The following is a 23,291-nucleotide window of genomic DNA, read 5'->3' as shown; positions in this document are numbered from 1 at the left end:
AGCAGAGGGTGACAAAGTCCGACACCAGATTCTTTTAGGAAATGCTTTGTTGTATGAAATTAAAGATGCTCGAAGTAAAGTTGTTCACAGAAAGAACAAGGAGAAGGCACTTCACAGCATCGTGTGTGGAAAAATTATCAAGAAATATGTGAGTTGGCTGTCCGCACATATTGGGATCAACAGAAACAAGCTGGGAAAAACAGAGAAGTCGTCATCAAATGTTTAGAAAAGAAGTCGAAAGCTTCATGGAAAGGAGTGATAATAGCCAATGACAGCCCGGTAAAGCCGACTCAACAACAACTGAAAATGGTCAAAAGGCACAGACTCGGGTTCTGACGGACTACCTGGAAAACGTACATAGTAAGTTTATTTCAGAGAATCCAAACATACCGTTTTCTCGTGCCACCTTCTGTAGAATGCGCGCAAGACGACACATACTTACCACATGCTTCATAAGCAGAAGCTGTTTTTCGTGCACAAAGCATCAAAACTTAACATTACACTTCCCTTGAAGACAATGAGGAGAAAAGACTTATCCGTCTGTGCCAATCCTGATATAAAACGACAGAAGCTGAGTGACCTCGATCTATCGGAAAAACTACCCGTCAAGCTTGTCTTTGGACAGTGGAAGAGAGTGGATGTCACTGAAAAGGGACGAGAAAAGAAAGGTGCTTGACATTGATAATACAGATGGCGCTGAGGTTTCCTTTCTGGAGAAAAAGAAACATCTGTTCCACTTGCCCAAATGCGAATATGTAATCTGGATGTCGTGTTTCTCAAACATGATGTACTTTATCAACATGATGTTTAGGATTGTTAAGTTTCAGGCACTGCGTTCAGGCAAAATTGAAACAGTGTTTTCTACAAGTACAGAAGAGCACACATAACAAACATTATTCCAATCAGTATTGTTTTAATTGCGTAACCAATGTTAATAGTCTCTCTCTCTCTCTCTCTCTCTTTCTCTCTCTCTCTCTCTCTCTCTCTGTATATGTTATTCAAAGTTCATGTTGTCTAACGAACTACATTTGTCATTTGTCCCGAACTAAAGGGACATTCTTTAAGCACAGTTCGCCATATAATCAAGTCTCTTAGTAATCAAGTGTCTCAACACAGATCTGTGGCCATGAGATTAAACTACCTAAGTCTGGACAAGACCTGGTTATTGTCAAGGACAGAGGAGGAAAGGCATATACTTTACAACGATATGCAGGTGTCTACTACAACGCTGTGGCTCTCCTTAAGCAAATCAAGGGTTTCAAACTGCGTTCGGATGACGTGCACTTTGCTGGATATTTAAGGACAGGTAATTAACAGACACACAGAAGTATAAGTAATGTTTGATACATTATTGCATTCATGGTTTTCTATAAGCCTGAAGAAGGATCGATCCTAACACATTTAGCTACACTGAGATTCATTACAGAACTCACTGAAACAGAAAATATATGGATAATATAACTCTTTATGACAACTGTCAATAGAACATTCGTTATTGTTAGAACACTATTATCAAGCACGTGATGAAGCTTTGTGATAATCTTGACTATGCTTAATTGAAGGCTGGAGACGTGCTTTCTGATTTTTGAAGTCTTTGAGCTTGCTTGTTTTGGGATGTCTACATGTATAGGGTCGTTAGGCTCGTCTTGTTTCAGATCAGCTCGTCCGGACTCAATTCTTTACATAACGCCATCTCAACATCACGGACGTACAATAGGGCCAAGATGAAATAGATGGTCTCACAGTCTCTTCTGTGGGACTAAATATCTTCTACGTAGGACAATGAGTTCGTAGGAGATACTATAGTGGACACGTAGGACACACTATGTTGGAGATACTAAGCCAAGTGGTTGACATAGCGTCAGACCAGTATGGAGTTCTGGCGGGCTTCTTGTGAGAGAGTGAGTTTGGTTTTGCGCCGCTTTCAGCAATATTCCAGCAATTTGATAGCAGAGGAAACCAGAAAGTGGGTTCCACATGTTGCACCCAAGGTTTGAATTGGAGCCTGGGATTAAACTTGACGAGAGGACACTTAAACCACTGGGCTACTGTGTTGCTACTTTAAAGCCATACGATAACTGACGGGAAAGTTACGTTATTATAAGAGTATATAGGGATATATATTTCCCTATGTATATTTCTACTGTGATTAATCACTTGACGCTCTTTTATTTTCGATTCTTTTCAGATCGCCATCATGAGTAATTGCTATACATAATCGCTGTTGAAAACTTCACCGGGCTGTCTGTTCATCCTTCCAGTCGTATATTCCGTTCGTATGATACATGTGACCACCAAAGGAAAACAAATATTCATAATAATGGGTATTTTGATCACATGAGGAGTGCTGAAAAGTATCTTCATCAACATCCAGACATCCCTGTTCTCACTGTAGTATTTGGAGAGATGCTTGAGGTAAAGATGTCTGTTATTGAATATCAGTCACTCACATTTTGTTCAGTTGGCTACACGAGATCGCTCATCGCAAAGATTTGCTTTCGAATTTAGAATTTATCCTAAATGGGAAATTTAATCTTTCATATCCAAGAGTATGGTGCTCTGGGCCTTACTCCGAAGAGGATAAGTATACAATGAATAGTTTATTTGTTCTTTTCACAGAATTAGCTGATGGCTGTTGAAAAGTTGGCAAGCTTTCTTGGCGTCCCGACGAATGTTGATTTGTTTGAAGCTGTTGCTGAAAAATGCCAGTTTTCGAAAATGGTGCTTGACAAGAGTGCGTACACTATAAAGTTGGCGAAAACTCTATTTTCCGAAAACATAAGAAACGCTAATAGGATGTCTGAATATAACTGTAATAATGCGTTTCACCTCTTTATGAACAACCAAATAAATCCCTGAGGAGAATGAGTTAATGAGTTGTTATAATGTTGCTTTCATCTACTATGCCAGTTATACGTCGGCTTAACAGTTCCATGTCAGATAAATGATGCGGGTCTCAGCTATTTTAGCACTTATCCCCTGTATCCCACGAGATGAGACACCTACAATTATAGTCCGAAATTAAAATCAGCGCTTCCTAGCTTGTATTCGAACCTCAAAACAGAATCACAATGGTCACTCCTTATGGAATTTACCCACGCTCTTTTGCATTATAGGAATGAGTGGCTATTGGAAGAACTGGTTCAATGACGAAATGCTGGAGGACTACTTCCGTGTGTACGAAGAAAAAGTGGCTGGCTCTAGATTCTATCGTGAAGACTATGGACGACTGAAGTCGCCGGTCTAAAAGATCTTATTTCGAGAGGAATAATTCTAAACAATGTGGAATGGGTAGTCTAGTCATGGAGAGTATATATACAGGCGGATTAGACATGTGAAGAAGTATCGTATGTACACTATAACTGTGCATGTCCTTTGTAATGCGATTTGTTTTTGTCAGCATGTATTACTGTATGTGTTAAACGTTTACCAATAGCAGTTCTTTGAGCACAAAAATATCTTCAATAACACGAAGACGTGATGTGCCACGATGTTTCAGATTCACAGGGGTATATTTGTGTACGGCGTGTGTACTGTGATGAGGAAGAGAGATAACATGACTCAGAAGAAAAGGATATGTGACCTAATGTCTTGTAGGGGGTACAAAAAGCAGGAATTTGTCGGTTGAACGAAGGTTGATACACTACTGTAAGCGTTTGAAGGTACGGAAGGAAGATCTTGTGAACTGTTTGGGAGGCAAGGCATACGTTGAGTCGTACTATGTCGATTTGTAGCCAATGAAGTGTTTTGGGTACAGTTTGCATGTGTTCACCAGGCTTTGTCTAAGTAAGTGGTCTAGCACAATATTCCTAGAGTGGAAGGGACATAGATATCGGATGTGATCTTCCATAGTTAGTCAGGAAAGAGTGAGTGAGTGAGTTAATATTTATCGTCACATCGGCAATATAGCAGCCATATCGTGACGTAGTCCGGAAGGACTCCAAGATCCTTAACGAACTCTTAGAGTAGATTCCTGACCAACTGCTGCTACCGCATTTCTATAGTCTGAAATGAGTAGAGAATACAATTACTTGAGGTCTGTCTTACGTTAAAGCAATGTAGTGTTTCTTCTTATGTTGCTCTATCCACAGCATGCGATTTGTCATCCGTGATCGGTCTGCACAGAAATGGTGCACAATCGCATCATCAGTAAGATTCTCAAAGGCTTAGTGTATAGGATAAAAAATGGAGGCACTTGTTCCTTGTTATGAATCAGGTAGTGTATGTACTCGAACACCTTCTCTCTGCTTACCTTTTTTCACACCTGGTGTCATCATTGCTTTACAGTGATCCATTCATACACTTTTCACAGAAATTATCTTTTTGAGCCCATGCAATATATTCTAGTAGATGAAGAATTCTGTTCTCAGACGTCGACATTAATAGCTGGTTCCAGTACAACCCCGTCAACATTGCATTAGGCCTAGTCAAGCATAAATACTACAACTGAGAGAGTCACAATTATTTTAGCCTTGGACATGTTCCTGGTCGTATGTAATGCCTCTTACACCTGTGCTTTAGTTAACAGTGTCATCAGAGCGTGCAAAGTGATAAAGGTACGCAGATTAGTTCGTATGGTTGATTACTTAAGCAGACTATAAATTATGTACCGTGACTCTGTTGCTTCAAATGTAACGCAGTTTGACGACGAAGACCTTACATAGCAGCGTGATCAAAATTTAAACTATCGGATACTTCCCAGCAAAAACTTTAAGAACATAGCGTCATCATTTGTCATGAAAAATGGTACATGCTCAATGAAAAGCGTGAGAAAGGGTAATTGTTCTCTTAAGTGTAATATATTCACACTGATTTAACCGAGTGTGTGTAGTGACGTTTAGGGTGTCCTCAAATTCTCAAAAAGAAACAATATTCCAGCTAAATGGTTACTGAAGACCAATTCTATCCTCGGACTTCACGGGTTCTCCACTTTCAAAATGAAGATTATATGTCTTTGAATTCTTAATATATGCTTCGTTAAACAGCGGCAATACCCGACGTCATCATACGAAAATCATACATTCCAATTCTAGAGGGTCATCATTTTTGCATGTACCGGCTCATTCCCTTTGAATTGACTTTGAAATACTTCACTAGAATAGCTATAGACTGCGATGTCGCGCTTTCTGAACTCGTACTATCATATAATGTATGTTAAATGATGAATCTTGCTACAAGTCTTGTTTTCATACCAGAACAATGTACTGAAAAGATGACAGTTAACATCGAATAAATGAGCTCCCTCATCTGATGTAGGGATAATGATACGCGTTTCGCGAACATCACGACTACAAGCACGCATTAGAAGACATGTAATATAACATAAAGTGTGACGATCGAACAAAACTCCTCCGTTGACGTCTACATGAATATGTTTGCCCAATATAATGATGTAATACAACTTTATAATCTCCAATGTCATTTGTTCGGAATTTTTCATTTTTATAATCATTGTGTTGGGGTTTATAATTACGTTTGCTGACAAATGTACACCTTACCATTGTTATGTGTGCACGTAATACTGTACTGTATTTTCGGTGTCCGTCCATAGGCTTGCGGTAATTTAAATTTGCTATCAAACTTTATTACCCACGTGGTAATTGGTAAATGGGTTTCATAACAAACTGTTTTGACACATGTGTTGTGACACATATGTGTCATAAGCCCTTCCTGTGATTTGAATGGATAATACGTGAACTTTGACAATACTGGTGTTTCTTTCATCACTCACTCCATTCTTGATTTTCATTCAGAAGTTTTCACACCTTTTGAGAGCATGAAAAACTAAAAAACTTCGAATGAAATGTAAAAAAAAAAATATTTCAATTAGTGTTGCTACAAGCATTGTTTTCAATCGTATAATAGCTCAAGTTTATGTATAAAAACAAAATGAAACAATCTAAATAAGTAAACAAATACGTCTAGTAGGTCTCTAGTGAGTGTAAACACTCGTGAGCGTCGCCCGTAAAAGTTATTGATTTGGTCAAAATTTGGTTGGTTGGAAGAGTTGTGAATATAATCAGGACACTGAATACTTTCAGCGTGTATGTTGTCAGAACTGCACAGCAGCACTCCACGACAAAGGATGAGAGGTGCTCTCATATCTCGATCACTGCCACTGTCAGCCACATCAACTGGCGTCCTCATAGTGTATATTGTATTGCCACTGCCTCCTGTGCACGTGGATTCTTGTGTAAGGGTCAAAAGCATTTCCCAGAGTCTGAACACAGTAGTCTTGAAATCGTCCTGCGATTAAGGACAGTAATCTCAACTATTTCACAGGTCCCTGTTATTCATATAACAGCGACACACAATTCATCTTTGCTGTTTTGCGTGCCGCTCCTGATTAAACGCTTCCTATAATCTTCTTTGTGAACACTTCTCAATATGACGACTAGCCCGCTAGTGATACGTTCAGGCAAGATTTAGGTCACATAGTCAAGTTCAAAATGGTTTACCTTTCACAAGTGTTTGGATGAATTACATTATTGCATTTGAAACCAAATCCTCGACTGAAAAAAATAAATTTTGATTCCGACTTGATTCTGTCGTTGATTTTCTTGATTAGTTATAGGAAATACATTGCCTTTACGCAGCGCACCTTTTCCTGTGAAGCGGTTAACATTCTAATTACCAATATGATATATTACTCCTCGTTGTGCGGCTCTATATAGGAAAGCAAAACATTGTTTTATTTTAACGATATTTTCATTTTTTAGATCGTGGTAATAAATAGGATACAAAACTTGTTCCCATTTCATATCACATTTATGTCTCTCGTGAAATAATTTTAGTTAAAGCTCGTGACAAACCAAAATTATTTCACCTGGGACATAAACTGCATATGAGAGGGGAAGCACGCCTCATCCTATAAATGTATTTTCTGGGTGATATTCTATTCTTCACGTATTGCCTTCGTGTATTTGTAGCACTGCCACATCCAGAGTGTAACAAAAAGTAACACCTATAAAACGCTTGAGTTTAAGAATCATGACAACTTAGAAAAACAACACCAATTGTTTTCTCGTAAAAATCAAAATGAAATGATGAAGCTTGCTATAAGCTTGCATGCACGAACTATGTTCAGAAAAGATGACAGTTTCCAGTGATAACCATCGAACCAAAGAACTCCGTCTTCATCTGATGCACAGATCATGACACTCGTGTTTATGACCACCATGACTCTGAGAACGCGGTAGGAGACGTCGTGCAACAAAACAATGTGGCGATCAACCAAACAACTCCGTTAATGAAAATATCTACAGGAACAAGTATGTATGATGTAATACAAACATTTTTATCATCGTTGTCAATTCTTCCAGATCGGGAGAATGTAAAACAATACTATAGATGTGGTAATACGAATGGCAGGACGATCATCAAAAGACAACGAGTGCAATCCGTATTTTGGTGGGCAAGCCAATTATAACTGTTTGTCAGTGAACTTTTCAATGACCAACAAAGACTACGATACACTCGTATATGCTGCTCTAGGTTATATATTGTTTTCAAGTTACGTTTAGTGTACTGAGTAAAATGTCTCCAATGTTATAATGTTTTGACCAAAACAAAGCTGACCGAAAGTTACTGGAAAGATCAGATATTTTGGTCCATTCTCCTTGCATATGTTGCATAGAACCTTGACCCCGCCATCTTTTCTTCGTACACTCTGTAGTAATCCTCCAACATCTGGTCGCTGAACCAGTTCTTCCAGTCACCAACGATTCCTGGGGTGTGATTTAAACAACGTAATAAAGGTTCTCGAAAGTATTAGTTTGCTGTCAAAAAACACAAATAAAGTACACCTTTCCTAGATATTACTCCGTATTCAAAGTTACTGTATTGAGATACATGTGCATGAAGATTTTTTTATGAAATTGAATTTATTTTTTTAAGAGATCTATTGTGATGGACCTTCAGCAGTTGTTACATTTAAGATGAAATTACCTTTTCTGTAGAGAATATTTGTCCCGTCTACGTTTATTCCAAACGGCTCTTTGTCTAATTTCATTCTGGAGAAGCTGCACTTCTCTGCAATGGCTTGGCACAAATCATCATTTCTCCGAAGTCCAAGGAAGTCGGACAGTGCTTGTACAGCACGTACAGGATCCTAAGGAAAGGAACTGAAAATCATAACTTGGTGCTAAAATGTTCAAATGTTGTCTTATAATAAAGTCTGCAGCAGAATGTTGTAGGTATAAATCGGGTTCCATTTGTGAATATTAACATATCTTGTTTGTCTTGTTAGCTACGTGTTTGGTCAGTCATTACCTGGATTGATATGGGGTTGGGCTTTGTATTATATTAAAACAATAACAAATGTGTAAGGATACAAGGGTAACGTGAAAACTTCAAATCCCTGGTCTCAGCCGTATGTTGATGCTGAGGTAATGGACGTTCGGTAATCAGAGCCATGGGATAATACAATTTGTGGAATTAGTCTGTCTACCTTGATGGTTTCCTCATATCTTTGAAAGTGCACTGGAATTTCAGGATGGTCAGTGAAATATTTCTCGGCGTCTCTCCAGTGGTCAAGTATGCAGTTATAGTCGACTGAAACAAAAGAAAATCACCGTGATCCCCTTCGGTTGCCTGGTGTGAGTGTTGAAGACTCTTTGCATGTGTTTCAACGTGTGATATTAAGTGATGTTCAAATGTGTGGCATAAACTTGAAATGTCTTATCCTTAAATAGGTCCTGTAGTGTCTATAAATCCATACGTTTATGATTCATCTGTATATATTCATAGACGTATTGTCGCCTTATGGCTGCAACAATACGGATGTGAAATTTCAAGTTGACAAAAAAAATCACAAATTACAAATAGCAGGGACAACAAGGTTAGAGACAACAGAGCACTCACATAACTTGATTTTTATGCAATCAGCCAGGGCAGAAATAATTGAAATGATATCCACTTGGCTCGTCACTAATCAGAAGTAGTTTACTTTATTTGGCATCACAATTCTTAAATTTATATTAATAAGAAGTGCAAATAATACTAGTTTATAGACACTTTCACAATAACGCTGTATGAAAACCAGAAATAGGCTTTAACATATATGTAAGTTTGAACACACAGTTGTCTGTTAATAATCGTTTCGAAATCCGATAAGAATCGATTTATCCAATTAGGATATTATGGCATGCGTTACCCGATCATTGATCTTATTTAGTGGGATCATCGTACCACCAGGAAGATATGGATAAGAAATTTGGGGGTTAACTATGAAGAGGGTGCATCATCAAATTTGCAAACAGATTTTGTGTGTTGGAAGTAAAACATGTACCGCGGTGAACATGGACGATATCTTTTAGTAGTATACTATTTAAAAAAAATTAGGGGATCATCACTTTTTTTCATTTATGATAATTTTTTTAGAGATTTATCGGAGGCAAGCAATGTTGATATGACATTATTGAATGTTTTGCGAGTGCGTGATACTTAGCGGTTGTTTACATCATTGAAATTCTTCAAGGGCATTTAGAAGTTGGTGAGGTAATACAAGACACTATTATGGATGACAACTTCTTTAATTCTTTTAGCACGACGTTTCAAGGCTAATTCTTGCCCCTTCGTCAGGTGGATAAACCACTCCATCAACTGGAAAAACACCGAGATCCTGGCTTCCAACATCAGTGATTGGCGGAGAAGGAAGCAATCAACATCAGAAGATTAGAACCTCAGATCAATAGAGATCAAGGCGTGTACCTACCCTCTGTCTGGTGTGTCAACAAGGACTCATAGACTGCAATGTTCCCTATGTTCATTATCCACCTGACAAAGGGGTAAGAATTAGCCTTGAAACGTCGTGCTAAAAGAATTAAAGACGTTGTCATCCATAATAGTGTCTTGTGTTTACATCATTGACCGGTAACTAAGAAGTGGCCAAAGTCTGTGAATTTTCACAATTTTGCAGTGTAACGAATATTCGTGAGTTTTAATTAACTTGGAAAAATCGTGACTTTCCCCGGCCCTTCCCGATAAGATTCCCCTTCCTGACACCTAATGACGTTTCTTTCTCGTTGTACCGCGGGAATAGGAGACGCCTCGAAAAGTCAGCGGCGGACGACCATGTTTATCATCCAGTTCAAGTGAGATAATGATGGATCAAGTAGTTGATAGATGCAGATATTAGAGGGGGATCTCCTCATTTAAAAACAACAAGCATACATACGAAAAGAACTGTTTATATTATTTTTTCAGCTGATATTCGTAAGTGCAGCTAGAACAGGCGACGCCAGTATATACCCTACTTTTTTAGGAGTATAATTTGCACGAGCAAATATATTCAAGAAAAATTTTGGTTGAAATTACTGCACATGCTGGACGACAGACACCCGAAAGTGTGCTATGCTACACTCTCAGTCTCGTTTGTTTGGCCTTTCAACAGAAAACGAAGGGTAAAGTAAGTGTCAAACCTTTTCCATCCAAGAAGAGTTGAAGATAATCCTCAAAGGATCCCATGTATCTTTTAAAGGGCGACGGTCTGTCATAATAGATTTTGTACAGAGAGACGGAAACATCCTTTGGATCACGCAGGGTGTAGATGACTTTGCACTTCAGAGCTGCTACATCAGTTGGAGAGTCGGACAGCTTCATGTGAGCGTTGACGATGCGTGGTGATGGCAGCTGTGCAAGTTCACCATGAGGAGTTAACTCAATGAGATCCTTCGCTTGGGGGATGGTTTCAGCTTTACCATTAAGAAGCATTCTTGTCATTTCAAATGTCCAATTTGTCCCTTTGAGAAAGAAGAATAAAGACCAACACGCCTCAACCTACTGACAATAAGTAGGAAGGACTGGAACACAACTTCTGTCATCACACTTTAGCACACACTCGTGGTAGGCAAGTGTCTATTTCGTGTACCTATTTTCGTTTGGAAACGTTTGCTTTTAATTTAAAACGGCTTATCATCAAACGTTTGCGCAGGGTACAAATAATATTGCCTTGTAGTTCAATGAAAGGTGAATATGAAGTAAATCGTTTCATACAGAGTTTCGCAGTCAAAGCCTGGTCGAGTCATTCCAGGAATGTTATGGTAAATATCAGGTAACTTTGTATCCCTTGAAAGACATGGTCTACGTTTTCAACCATACAAGAACACTTATCATGAGTTTGATAATGCTTCACATGCTCGTTACATCGTCAAAATGGAAATGGGGACTGCTTTGCAGTGAACATATGGTCATTGTGGGATGAACTTTGAAGATTAAATTTTTTGTCAACATGCCGCATTTGTGCTCGGTGCGACCATCAATTATTTTTATGCATAACATTTCCATAACTATTTTTCTTAAAAGTTCAACTGGATTCTGTTTTTAAGGTAATCGTGATTGAGTTTTTAAATTGAATTTTACCTGTGCGAGGATATCCGGTGAAGTATACGTCATCTGGCCTCATGTTGAAACCTTTGATTTGTTGAAGTGTCTTGACGTTATACCATGGCGCGCAATGTACCCCTTGGAATAGTTGATAGGTTAGGGTTTGGCCTCCTCGATCTGTTACTTCCACCAGGTGCTGCTCGCTGAAATCCAAGGACAACGTCTGTCCAGATACCTAGGAAACAGGTTCATGCCATTGTAAATCACGTCCCACTTTAAGAATGTTTCATATTGCCCTTATAAATAAGAACCTGCACATAAAATAGGACCTGTCAAAATGAAAACCTATGTTTACACTTTCACATTGTTTGTTATTACAAATCTAATTAATGTCTCTACAGTGCTGTGTTCAACAGTGTTGTGCTCATTTCGACATATTATCATTTCATGTCAACTGGATCTTGTAGGTATTATCAACTCGGGACAACCTCATTTCAACTGGTATATAATATAACATCAAGAATTATTGTTTTGAAGACACCCGTCTTCCGTTTTGTTGACAGGATGGAGCTTCAGGAAAGTGAACTGGTAAGCAATCTACTATTTTATTGATCACCACGTTGCAACTTATCACGATATAAAGGATGTCAATAACAGCATAGGTCATTCACCGGTAACCAGCTGCAGCAACGAGAAAAGACATTTCTTTAACGTGTCTGTGTTATCCAGTTTTCAGTAATGAGAAACACGATTTATTTTCAGTTTACTCACACTGTATTCCACCTCTTCTCCCTTCATGTCTTCCATGTTTACACAGTTATACACGGACTATCCAGTACTGTCACTGTACTGGCTACGGTATATAGATAGGGTGAATGACCGCAGTCGTAAAAGGTGTAGGGCGTTACCGTTCTTCTTCTGATATAGGAGGCCTCCCAAATTTCACATTAATACACAACTACTATAAACTTTATTAACTTTGAATCTTTAAGAAATTGATGAAATTTAACTTATGTTGTGTTTGGAGAATGCTCTGTCAATAAGTACAACAACTTAGTCTACTGCCGACGTGCGCCGTTTTCGACAGCTATGCCCATATTTCACTGGATTGTCTTTTCCAAGGGTTGACTGATTACGATCCGCGTCATAAAACTAATTCTGTGAAATGCGACATCAAACGAGCCCATACAGATGAAGTGAGAAGCAAACTGCTACTGTTTTATCGAGGCATCTCCACGTTGTTACTTAATACGGTAGAGAAGTGGACCGTAACCGTCCGTGACTCAAAAGTCATTGATCGGTAACCAGCAGGGCAAAAAGGCATTTTTTACAGTGTCTGGGTTATCGAACAGCAGACATCTCAGCACTCTCCCTGATTTCAGTAACAGTGTAAAGAGAAAGATGATTTGTCTTTAGTTTACTCACACTGATTTCCACCTTTTCCCCCTTCACGTCATCCATTTTGACACTGTTATACACTGATGATCCACACAGTCCTGTCACTGTGCTGGCTACAGTGTAGTGATATCGTGGTCGCAGTCGTAAAATAGGTCAGACGTTACCGCTTTTCTTCTAATATTAGAGGCTTCCTAACTTTAATACAAAACTACCTTGAAATTCATACACTTTAAATGCGTTTTGTACGGCTATCTTTAACAAACTGGCCAGTACCGTCTGTTGTATCAATACACTTTGTAAATAAAGTACACACTCTAGTACCTTTGTGGGTTGAGTTCCATACAGGATTCGAACGCACACTCTCGGGGTAAGGCACATTATCGCCAACACACAAAGTGATCATGAGAAGCACGGGTTGTCTGTGGGGTGGAGTTGCCTGGAAATTTGGTCAAACATTATTGGCCTAGTTTACGACAACCCTGTCCCCGTTTTTGTTTGTTTGTTTGTTTGTGGGTTTTTTTGTTTGTTTGCTGTCATCACTCGATAGTCTGGTCCAAGACTCAGTTGCATGCAAGACCACGTCGTCCAGCAGTAATTCTTCTTTCGGATATGGGACCAGATTTGTCATTTCCATTCATCTGAGCAACGTGGGAACATGGCATTTATTGACAATCGCAAACCAACACAAAGACATCACATACTCACGGAAAAAAGTAATTTCGCATAAAATAGAGTTGTTTAGAAAAGTTATAACAATAACTCTAAATATACATGTAGCAAAGCAATTTGCATGAAATATGATGTCACGTGCTCTTACTACAATGTGACCTAACTCACTTTTTGCATGTTTTTTACATCTGAAGTTCGCTCACCTGATATTAAAAAATGAAAAACGGTTGGTTATTGTCTACCTCTGAATGTTGTGGAAAACGCGTTAATATCAACCCAAACTACGCGTGCATTATTGCCAGGGCTTACAGAAGATCATTGTGTCCGCTCCTAGGGTATGCTGAAAACTGAAATGGCCCAAAACGATGTGACCAGACATTATGGTGTCAATCGAAACCTGATTTCACCTCCATGGATACCTTATCATCAGAATGAGAACACGAGAGATTCACCATCGATTCATGATCGTGCACGCGTGATGCCACGTTAGCAAGAGAACAACATTTGGTTGGTCCATCTAAGGAGTCGATTCCTGCTCGGACCACACCTGGTTTCCGGAACCGATTAAGGAGGCCAAGCACCCGCCCCGACAGCATGGAATACATGTAATTTCGCTCTAGCGCCACAGGAATACAAAGTGGATGAAGGGTCCAACAAGTAAGGAATTGCCTACACGCTGAGCACGCCGAGCAATGTCAGAACAAAGGCAGTATTGCTAATCGCTGCTTTTTACACCCACAGCCTCATTGTAAACTGGCAGTTAGACAATTGTTTATATACGCCTCGATTCTATCCAACATGATATAAAGCATCATCACATCAGAAGTTTTCCAGCATTTGTTAAAACGGAAAGTCCGCATCATAGTAATAACAATATGAAAAAGGTTTTCCTCTGATATCATGACATCACAGTGAAACGGTATATGGAACTCGTCTTCGCCACAATCTGTACAATGACGACATCTTTAACAGGTGGCGTCTTTAAGTGGCATCGTAGAAGTTGGTATGAAGACTTTCACTAGATTTATACAATTTCTGTCTTGCAGTGGATGCCATGTTTCGGTGTAGATTCTACCATCGGTATCAAACAAAGATAACTTGATAATGGTTTTAGAATCTACACCATAGTGTTAGTGTTAGAAGTTGTGTAGCCATACAAAATATTCATCATCATCTTTAACAGGTAGATTTTCATACCGCCTAGTTTCCACTCTTATTACGGCTATACCACATATAAACGTGGCCATAGTGACCGGTAAAACTTAGGAATGTGAACAAATGGTTCAGTGTATGCATCATGTTTAAAACGCATATATGTTCTCAACTTGTTAGAATCCCTTCTACCTTCTTCCTGATTTCAATTCCCCAAGTCGTCGTCCACTATCTATTCAGGATAACGCTACCACAACAGCTGCTCACTACCTGACTAAATATCAAATTGTACAGGCATACGAACTGAAAGGAAATACATCGTTACATGCTGGATGCAAATGATATCATTAATTCCATTAATGATGCGCCCTATTAAAGTCAGATCCGCTGTTTCTGGAATAGATCGTACTTTCCTTTAACAATAGAGGATTAAAGACAGGATATATAATCACGGCAGGCATGGATACTGTAATGCTTCTAATGCTTAGATAACTTGACTCATATATATGACGTGCATCTGTGGTCCACTCTGACAAATATCCAGGTAGATTTGGTATCCCGGGTCTTTGAAAGAGTCGTATGTTCTGCACGAGCAAGACAGAGGTGGCACTCAGCGGTGGAAAATAGACTTGGCACCTTCAAGGCCAGACTTCAAGCTGGTTATCTGACTGCGATTGAATATGCATATGGTGTTTCTTGTCTCGCTAGTTGCTAAATATCACGTAACATATCATCTATTAATAAATACGTTCGATATATGTTATGTAAGTCAATTCCGAAATAACCAATATAGCACAGTGACCACTTTGCGTCGGAACAAGTGCGCCAAATTTCACAGGGAACAAACTAAAAAGAGCACTTGTCTTGCAGTTATCTCGCATCAGTGATCTGGAGTTCCAGAAAAAAAGCTACTGGGTGAACTCACCCCTAGATCCAGGGTAACAATGTTTGGAATTTCTGGTTGTCATTGATGTGATAAATTACTGGAATAGTGCGTAAAATTAAACTCGTTCGCTCACTCAAGGAATTCATTTCAACTGACGTGAAGTCAGTAGTTTTGAAGACCGTTTTACCTGTACGTGATAGCGGGCTTCAGAAAAATAAATAGAGAATGGGCGTCCCCCTTCAGCCATCACTTCATTCATTCTGGTGTTTCCACTAAGAAACACGGAGTGTCCAAATATTCCGATAACTTTCCTGGACACAATAGGGTGAAAAGTCTAATCTTGGTCGGACCTCACCGTTTTCCTTCTCAAATTGCACACTGAGACACCCTAAAATTGTTTCATTATGCACTGGTTACGGCAGTAACAGGAACACAATGTCGGGCCGACGACACCACCGGCAAGGTACGTCTTTTTCGACAACTATACACACATTACATGATGTAAATAACGGAACTGTCTGATCCAAACCCGGTTTGACTGAACACATAGTGCAGCTGCATCATTTGAAACAAACACACATCCTAATGATGTAGTTAGAAACATAAACTCAATCCCGCTTTAAGAAGACCTTTTTTGTTGATGTTGAAACTTAAGATTTTTGTCATTTCTATATTTGTGTTACATGCACACTAAAGATGTATGCACAAACAGTATTCACAAAAGGGCAATATAGCAACGTTGTTGCGAATAAGTAGCAGTATGTTTTGGGGGCGGACATATGTTACTTCTAAAAGAGGAATCGTTAAACGAAATAGGACTTGAAACTTATATACTTCTCTCGAGGTCAACTACAGAGTTAAAGTGACCACGCCAAATCAAACCCCTATACAACAACTATTAACATAAATCCAAACCTTCAAGTTTTTGCTCGAAAATTAAAACGCTTGTTAAAGCTCACTCTTGAGTGTAAAAAGGAAGTACTAGTATTTACTATTTATTTTCAGGCGTAACCCCCCAAAAGACCCTCTGTTTAAAGGACACCGTGTATTCACAGCTTCAAGAACGTTGTCTTCCATAAAACTGTATGTTTCATTATTGAAAACACTACTTCTTGAACTCCGATCAAACAACTTTACGTCAAATCTCGGTCGACGTGAAAAACAGTTTATATTTTTGATTGAGGAAGGAATTCTGGATGATTATGTTTCAGGTATTTGGTTGATGAAAAGACTCTAATCGAAATGGAATTTCGGCTCATAGAAATAGAGACCGACAATGAAATGAAATTAAATGTGAGAGAAATTGGTTTACAACATTTTTATCTTTCTTGGTACCTCATCAAAGGATAAGTCATTTGGCCTTTCCAAATTAGACCCACTAAACCTTTATCCGAATATGAACAGTTTTCTTGCCTTTGTAACTGTTGCTAACAATTCGAAGTAACCTGTGAATCAGTGCACCTTGTTGTTGAAAAGTGTATTGAGGGAAGACCTCCGGAGGTGTATTCTGCTTACCTACTAATAGAAGTATAATATCAGACTGTTAGGGCTGCAGTTAGTTTAAAAGGCTTTGTAAATTGGATCCTGGCGTTGAGAGACGACGGTTTAGTTCTGCTAAAATGGGATGCTAGTTTGTTTGTCTGGTTATCTGGAGAATTTATGATCCTGCGCAGTAAGTGACGTTCTTCTAAAGAGGTCAATCTAGATTCTTAGTGTTTGAGGCAGTTTCTTTCCCTTGAAATGTATCATTGTGTCTTAATTATTCAGAAGAAATTTGATCTAGTTTCCAGGCTGATAATGATTCAGCAATGTTGTGGTTCGGCTAATGAGGAATATACTTTTATAGACAAGTCACCAAAGTCTCTTGTAGAAGCACTTACCTCTCCTCAATACATACTTTGAGCCAGTTGAAAACCACATTTCCAGTGCTGCTCACTTACCTTTCGAATTGATAACTCTGAATTTGGATGGTGATTTGCCATTTTCCAAGAAGGCACCAGGTAATTCTGATGTTCTTGTGGAGAGTTTTATACGTTTTTTTCAAGTGGGAATTTCAACTTGATGTCTGGGTTTGTTAAGGTGGTGGTTGTAGAGACTCTCCTTATTAAGTTGCTTATTGTGAATGAATTTGCAGACGGACTATAGTTAACTGATATTGTTGCTTGTTATGTGCCTAGCACGTCGAAGAGTACTTAAATCTGGGAATAGAAATTCCGACATTTTTCCTGCCTGTGTTGTTACTCGTGTTAAGACGAGGCACATTTCTTCTGATAAACTGTAATTCCAGCTAGGATCAAATTTATCAGTCATTCCTTTGATTAATCTAAATCTCCAACGGGAACTAAAATATCCCTGACGACGTGGCTGATGAGCAGATGGTTCAGTTACAAGGAGAAGACCCAGGCCTCATTTTCTTGCGAATAAGGCGTAATGTTTGGAAAAGTAGATGCCAAGGTTCTTGTTTGGTATCACTTCATGGATGGCCTTTTATGAAGAAATGAACACCACCAGACGTACGTGCTAATAATGAACGGAGAGTTTCTAATGAGATTGTTTTCCTATCGAAAACATGTTTTGAGTTTGGCAAATGAAAGTCCTTTTGGCAAGGCTTTTGGTTGTGAAGAAAAACTTGCCTTATTTCTTGACGTGGCTGAATGTTTGTAACTTTCGTTCTGAATACATGTAAAATGTGTGCACAAATGTATTTAGTGTTCACTATGGCCTGAAAGTCCACGTAGAATAGCCGTTGTCTTCATCGTCTGCGTAGTCTGTCATGTGTGTATCGGAAGCCGGTTGTCACTTAAAATACCCCAGGAGCTGTGAGGCCCATGAAGGAAGTGACAGAGGTCTATGTGTTGGGGTTCATATTTACTTTCACTGAAAGTACATGTTTGCATTGCTAAACATCCAAGTATACACTCTATACAAAATAACGCTGTGATGGTGGTCGTAATAAGCGGGGTTGTAATCTGAAACCATTCGATTATTCACACACTGTAGCTGTAGCACTGCAGCATCGAGAGTGTTAAAAAAACCTTGAAACATTTGGGACGCCTACACTCCGTAAAGTTTGAGTTCCATGAATCATTCTTATCTCATTGGTAAAATAAACAACACTCGTTATCTTATAAAACTAATCTTTATATTCCGGTTAAAAATACACATTGTTCAAAATGAAAGTAACAGTCAGCGGTTAGACCACTTTGAGTTGACATTGAATTATTTCCCTATGATAATTATAGACTTCCTTGTCTCGGATTATGAGCATGTACAATCATGTGATGTGTATAAAAGTAATAAGAGAGACCCATGTTCTGAAAAGATGATAGTTTTTCCGTTAATGAGAATGTCAACAGCAACATGTTCGATGAATAGCATGATGTAACACAACCTTGTAATCATCACTGTTAGTTGTTCCAGACCTGGACAATGTAAAGATACAATATCATGAATGTTTGTAACACCAGCAGCAAAATATGCATCGAAATACAACGAGCGCAACCTTTATTCAGGTGGACCAGCCATTAATAACTGTTTGTGAGTGAGATTTTCTATGATCAACATAGGCGTCGATACACTGGTGTATGATGTTGGTGGTCAGTGATTGTTTTAAAGTTATATTTTGTGTGCTAAATATGTGTCTTCAATAATATAACGTTCAGATATACATGTATTAGTGTTCAGTCCATGCATAAGTATCGTAGAATCTGGACCCCGCCATCGTTTCTTCGTACACTTTGTAGTAATCCTCCAACATCTGGTCGTTGAACCAGTTCTTCCAGACACCAACGGTTCCTGGTATACAAAACCTCTGTTACTAGTCCAAAAGACTAGTATTTACTCCTTACATAAGTATCATAGAACCTTGAGCCCGCCATCTTTTCTTCGTACACACTGTAGTAATCTTCCAACATCTGGTCGTTGAACCAGTTCTTCCAGTCACCAACGGTTCCTGGTATACAAAACCTCTGTTACTAGTCCAAAAGACCATTATTTACTCATTGCATAAGTATCTAGAACCTTGAGCCCGCCATCTTTTCTTCGTACACACTGTAGTAATCTTCCAACATCTGGTCGTTGAACCAGTTCTTCCAGTCACCAACGGTTCCTGGTATACAAAACCTCGGTTACTAGTCCAAAAGACTAGTATTTACTCCTTACATAAGTATCATAGAACCTTGAGCCCGCCATTTTTTCTTCGTACACTCTGCAGTAATCCTCCAACATCTGGTCGTTGAACCAGTTCTTCCAGTCACCAACGATTCCTGGAGTGTGATTTTAAAAATGACAGTCATGTAAGTTTTCAAAGTATTCGTTTGTTATTAGCAAACATATTATTGCGTACATTTCTTAGAGATTACGTTTTATCAAAAGTTGTTCTTAAATACTTGTGCATAATTAATTTTGCCGTTGATGTTTTACGTGATTTATTGTGATGCACCTTAACGATGAAATTACCTTTTCTGTACAGAAAGTGTTCCCCATCTATTGCAAATAGTTCCTTGTCGATTTTCATTCTTGAGAAACTGCACTTCTCTGCAATGGCTCGGCAGAGATCATCATTTCTCTGGAGTCCAAGAAAGTCGGACAGTGCTTGTACACTACGTACAGGATCCTAAGAAAAGAATGTAAAAATCATAAATTGGTGCTAATATGCACAAAAGTTACTATGATTTTCTCAGTTGTATGATTAAAATATAGACACGATTTTGTTTTCATTTATGAATATTGACACGTCTCGTTTTCCTGTTATCTTCGTGTTAGGCCAGTCATAACACGGATTGTCATGGGTCCGGTCACTGTTAACATAATACAATAAGCCAATAAACCAAATCCTCGATCTCATTCCACTAACAATCTTAAGGCTCCTCCAACCATATGTTGTTGCTTAAGTAAAGGAACTACGGTATTCAAAAACAAAAGCATCGTTAAAAATTGTGGAATTAAGGTGTCTACCTTGATGGCCCCTTCATAACTTTGAAAGTGCACTGGGATCTCAGGATGGTCATTGAAATATGTTTCGGCGTCTCTCCAGTGTTCAAATATGCTGTTGCCGTCGATGGAAACATTTGAACATCACCATTACATCCAACTGGATTGCCTGGCTTTGGATGATGGTAATTCATAGCTCATGATTGCAACAATGCGGATTCCTCGTTTGAATTGAATGAAGTAGTCCATTTCGTCATTGCAAATCGCAGGAACAACCAAGACACAAAGAAATTGACTTTGTGGGATTTACATTTGGAACGTCAAAAGAGCTAAGATTTTTGTTTCATTGGCATCACATTTTCTAAATTTGTATCAGTGTAGTATGCATTGATCAGTATGCCATTATGCCCTTTTTATAATATCGAGGTGGGTAGCACTAGAAATGAGCTTAACATTCTTATCCATCTGAGTAAGCTCGGCGTTTCTCGTTACAAGGAAATATTCGCAACATCCCAGTGCGCATTATTTGTATGTGATTTTACTTTTATTTGTTCATTGTTTGACGTTGTACTGTGTGATGTTGCACATGCACATGACCTGTTAAAATCGAGTCCAGATCCGATGAGCATCGATCAACCCAACTGGGACATGATGGCATGCTAAACCAGGTCCACAAGCCTGCTCACTCGATCACATTAGTTTTCTCTTAACACAAGTATGCATTGGCAAAGACCTTTTTGATCCAGATTATCAATGTTTTTTATCTGACCTAATAATAACAGGAATTCTCAAAGGATATGCGTGGGTTTGGGGGGGGGGGGATTTTTTTGTTTGTTTGATTGTTTTGTTTGTTGGTTGGTTTTCATTTTTTTACTTTTTTAACAAAATTAACGACGAGTATTGTCATCAATGTACCCTTTCGTAGTTTTTGCATGATTAGAAGAACTGGTAATACAACAACCTTCAATCTTCTCCGCAGTCATCTGGCATCAAAGGAACATATAAAACATGTTTATATCAAGCAGCATTATTTCATTACCAATGAGTAGATGGTTAGACCAAATGTAGGGTAAAAGGTGAGGTATGTTTCAAAAACCACGTTAAAGAAAATAATTAAAGAAGCCATACCAAAAGCATGTAAAGAAACATAACTATCGTAGCGTTCACTCCAACTCCAAATGTATTCATCCTTCTGTGGAGGTACGAAAGTCCCACATGTTCAAAGTACATTCATGAGTCAAAGTACAAAAGACAACATAATTCAAATGCAAAATAATCAATCCCTATTTTCACAAATAACAAACTACGCTGTTAAGGTTCACATATCAATAATATTTGAGGCTTAATTATGTTCAGTATTGTCATGAAGACTAATCAAACTAATTAGGTCAAAGTCACAATGTCTTTCCTGTAAGGAGAGTAATACTTACATTTTTTTAAAGTACATTGATACATAAAGATATTGCATTGTAAATTCTACCTTACCTGTGATTTTGTTACACACGCTGTTCTATGATTGCATGTTTATGAAATAAACCTGATCTACACTGTGTCAGATGAAAAAGTGTAATCTGCTGGTACTTTTCAATGTTCTTGATATCCCCTCAACTATCTGTCATAAAATAAATATTGCACTGGAGGCGATTCGAAGAGAATATTTTGATATTTCTGAATGATTTCTGACAGTGTCTTACTCTTTTCTGGCCATAATTGTGAAAATGATTTTCATTATTTTCTTAAATGTCCATAATTTATAATTCAAAGAGAACAAATGTCAACTTCTTTTAAAAAAAATATGTGATTGTAGAGCATGCTCTGATGTTAATCTCATCTTAAATGGCAATGCAGGTCTGTCGCTTTGTGAAAATAAAAATGTTTTTAAATCAGTACATAGCTACATCCACAACATTAAACGATTTAAACATTAAATAACTCTGTACATATCCTTACCCTTTGTCTGCCTCTTGTAGAAATTTGTTGTAATATACTGTTCTAACTATGTGGAGAGGGCTTATCTAAGTTGGATAACTTGTGACCAATCCGTTTCTTATTTGAATGAAATATGTTTCAATCAGTTATTATCGCCAGCAGAAAAAGTGTGTGACACGGGTGCTCAGAGGGGTGAAATTTGCTTAGAAGGCCTGTCTAATGACATGATTGCCTGAGTGCGATGTTTCCAGCAACCACGCCCATGTTTCACTGGATAGTCTGATCCAAGATTGGATGGTTTACAATCCGCGTGTTAGTTTGTGTAATGCGACGTCCAACGAAGGCATAAACATGATATAGTCAGAATTATACAATCGACTCTGTTTTTAGATGACATTTCTTGTGCAAAGGGCTTTGTCGTTTCTGTTCATTTGAGCAACGTAGGAAATGACATGAACGTGAGTGAGTTAAGACAAAAAGTCACATCGGCAATATTTCGGCCATATCTATAACATATAAAATCCTGTCAACGAAGGGGAGTAAAAAGTACTAGAGTATCACAAAATCAGTTTAAACTAGCAAGCAAATACTTTTAAAAGTAGAAAATGATTTTTGGACAGTTCAATATAAAACTGGTCTACATATCGCCAAAAACTGAAGGAAGACCACCATACTAGGGTTCATAGTGACTTATGGTACTTTTGTTATCTGCAGAGGCCCTAGCTGGATTCATATCATCCTTAGAGCCATTCGCGTTATGCGGAGATTTAGCTATACAGGAAAATGACAGAAATACTACGTTCAAAAACAAGGTAGACTTACATTTACATCAGATGTTTGGGGACTTAAACTTAAATTATTTTGCAATATTTTAACCCCCTTTGAGGGTACAACCACGGACAATTTCACTTAGTAATCTAACCTACCAATGATAAAATAGTTATCCATTTACAAACAATTCAACAGATCTAATTCTTTTAATTAGATCAATCATTAGCTG

At 38.4% G+C, this 23,291-nt stretch overlaps 2 protein-coding genes across 2 annotated transcripts; both read right to left on the bottom strand.

The window, feature by feature from the left end:
- Positions 1 to 7,542: 7,542 nt before the first annotated feature.
- LOC137261674 (sulfotransferase 1B1-like) lies at positions 7,543 to 12,828 on the bottom strand. Its single transcript, XM_067799452.1, has 6 exons — positions 12,751 to 12,828; positions 11,362 to 11,560; positions 10,422 to 10,742; positions 8,450 to 8,553; positions 7,948 to 8,110; positions 7,543 to 7,727 (listed from the first exon to the last, which is right to left on the bottom strand). Exons 1-6 carry the CDS (start codon positions 12,784 to 12,786, stop codon positions 7,597 to 7,599), a joined length of 954 nt encoding a protein of 317 aa, XP_067655553.1. The 5' UTR covers positions 12,787 to 12,828; the 3' UTR covers positions 7,543 to 7,596.
- A 6,275-nt stretch (positions 12,829 to 19,103) lies between these two features.
- Positions 19,104 to 20,494, bottom strand: LOC137260655 (3-alpha-hydroxysteroid sulfotransferase-like; the record flags this gene model as incomplete). The annotated part of the gene is made up of 4 exons (XM_067798254.1): positions 19,104 to 19,225; positions 19,272 to 19,382; positions 19,889 to 20,045; positions 20,387 to 20,494. Coding segments are annotated over 4 exons (498 nt in total), but the record flags the coding sequence as incomplete, so codon positions are not given.
- Between the last annotated feature and the right edge of the window lie 2,797 nt (positions 20,495 to 23,291).

Source organism: Haliotis asinina, chromosome 14 (genome assembly GCF_037392515.1).
Source record: "Haliotis asinina isolate JCU_RB_2024 chromosome 14, JCU_Hal_asi_v2, whole genome shotgun sequence".
In the NCBI taxonomy this organism is placed as follows: Eukaryota; Metazoa; Mollusca; class Gastropoda; order Lepetellida; family Haliotidae; genus Haliotis; species Haliotis asinina.
Note: the sequence above shows the minus strand (reverse complement) of the source record. Positions and strands in the feature narration are given on the sequence as shown.

What these genes read in the sequence shown, in the direction of transcription:
- LOC137261674 (XM_067799452.1), bottom strand. Translation starts at nt 12,786, where the DNA reads ATGGATGACGTGAAGGGGGAAAAGGTGGAAATCAGT. An exon ending in GGGAAAAGGTGGAAATCAGT is followed by an intron (nt 11,561 to 12,750) that starts GTGAGTAAACTA and finishes CCTGTTTCCTAG; the next exon opens with GTATCTGGACAGACGTTGTC. An exon ending in GATATGAGGAAACCATCAAG is followed by an intron (nt 8,111 to 8,449) that starts GTAGACAGACTA and finishes TCCTTTCCTTAG; the next exon opens with GATCCTGTACGTGCTGTACA.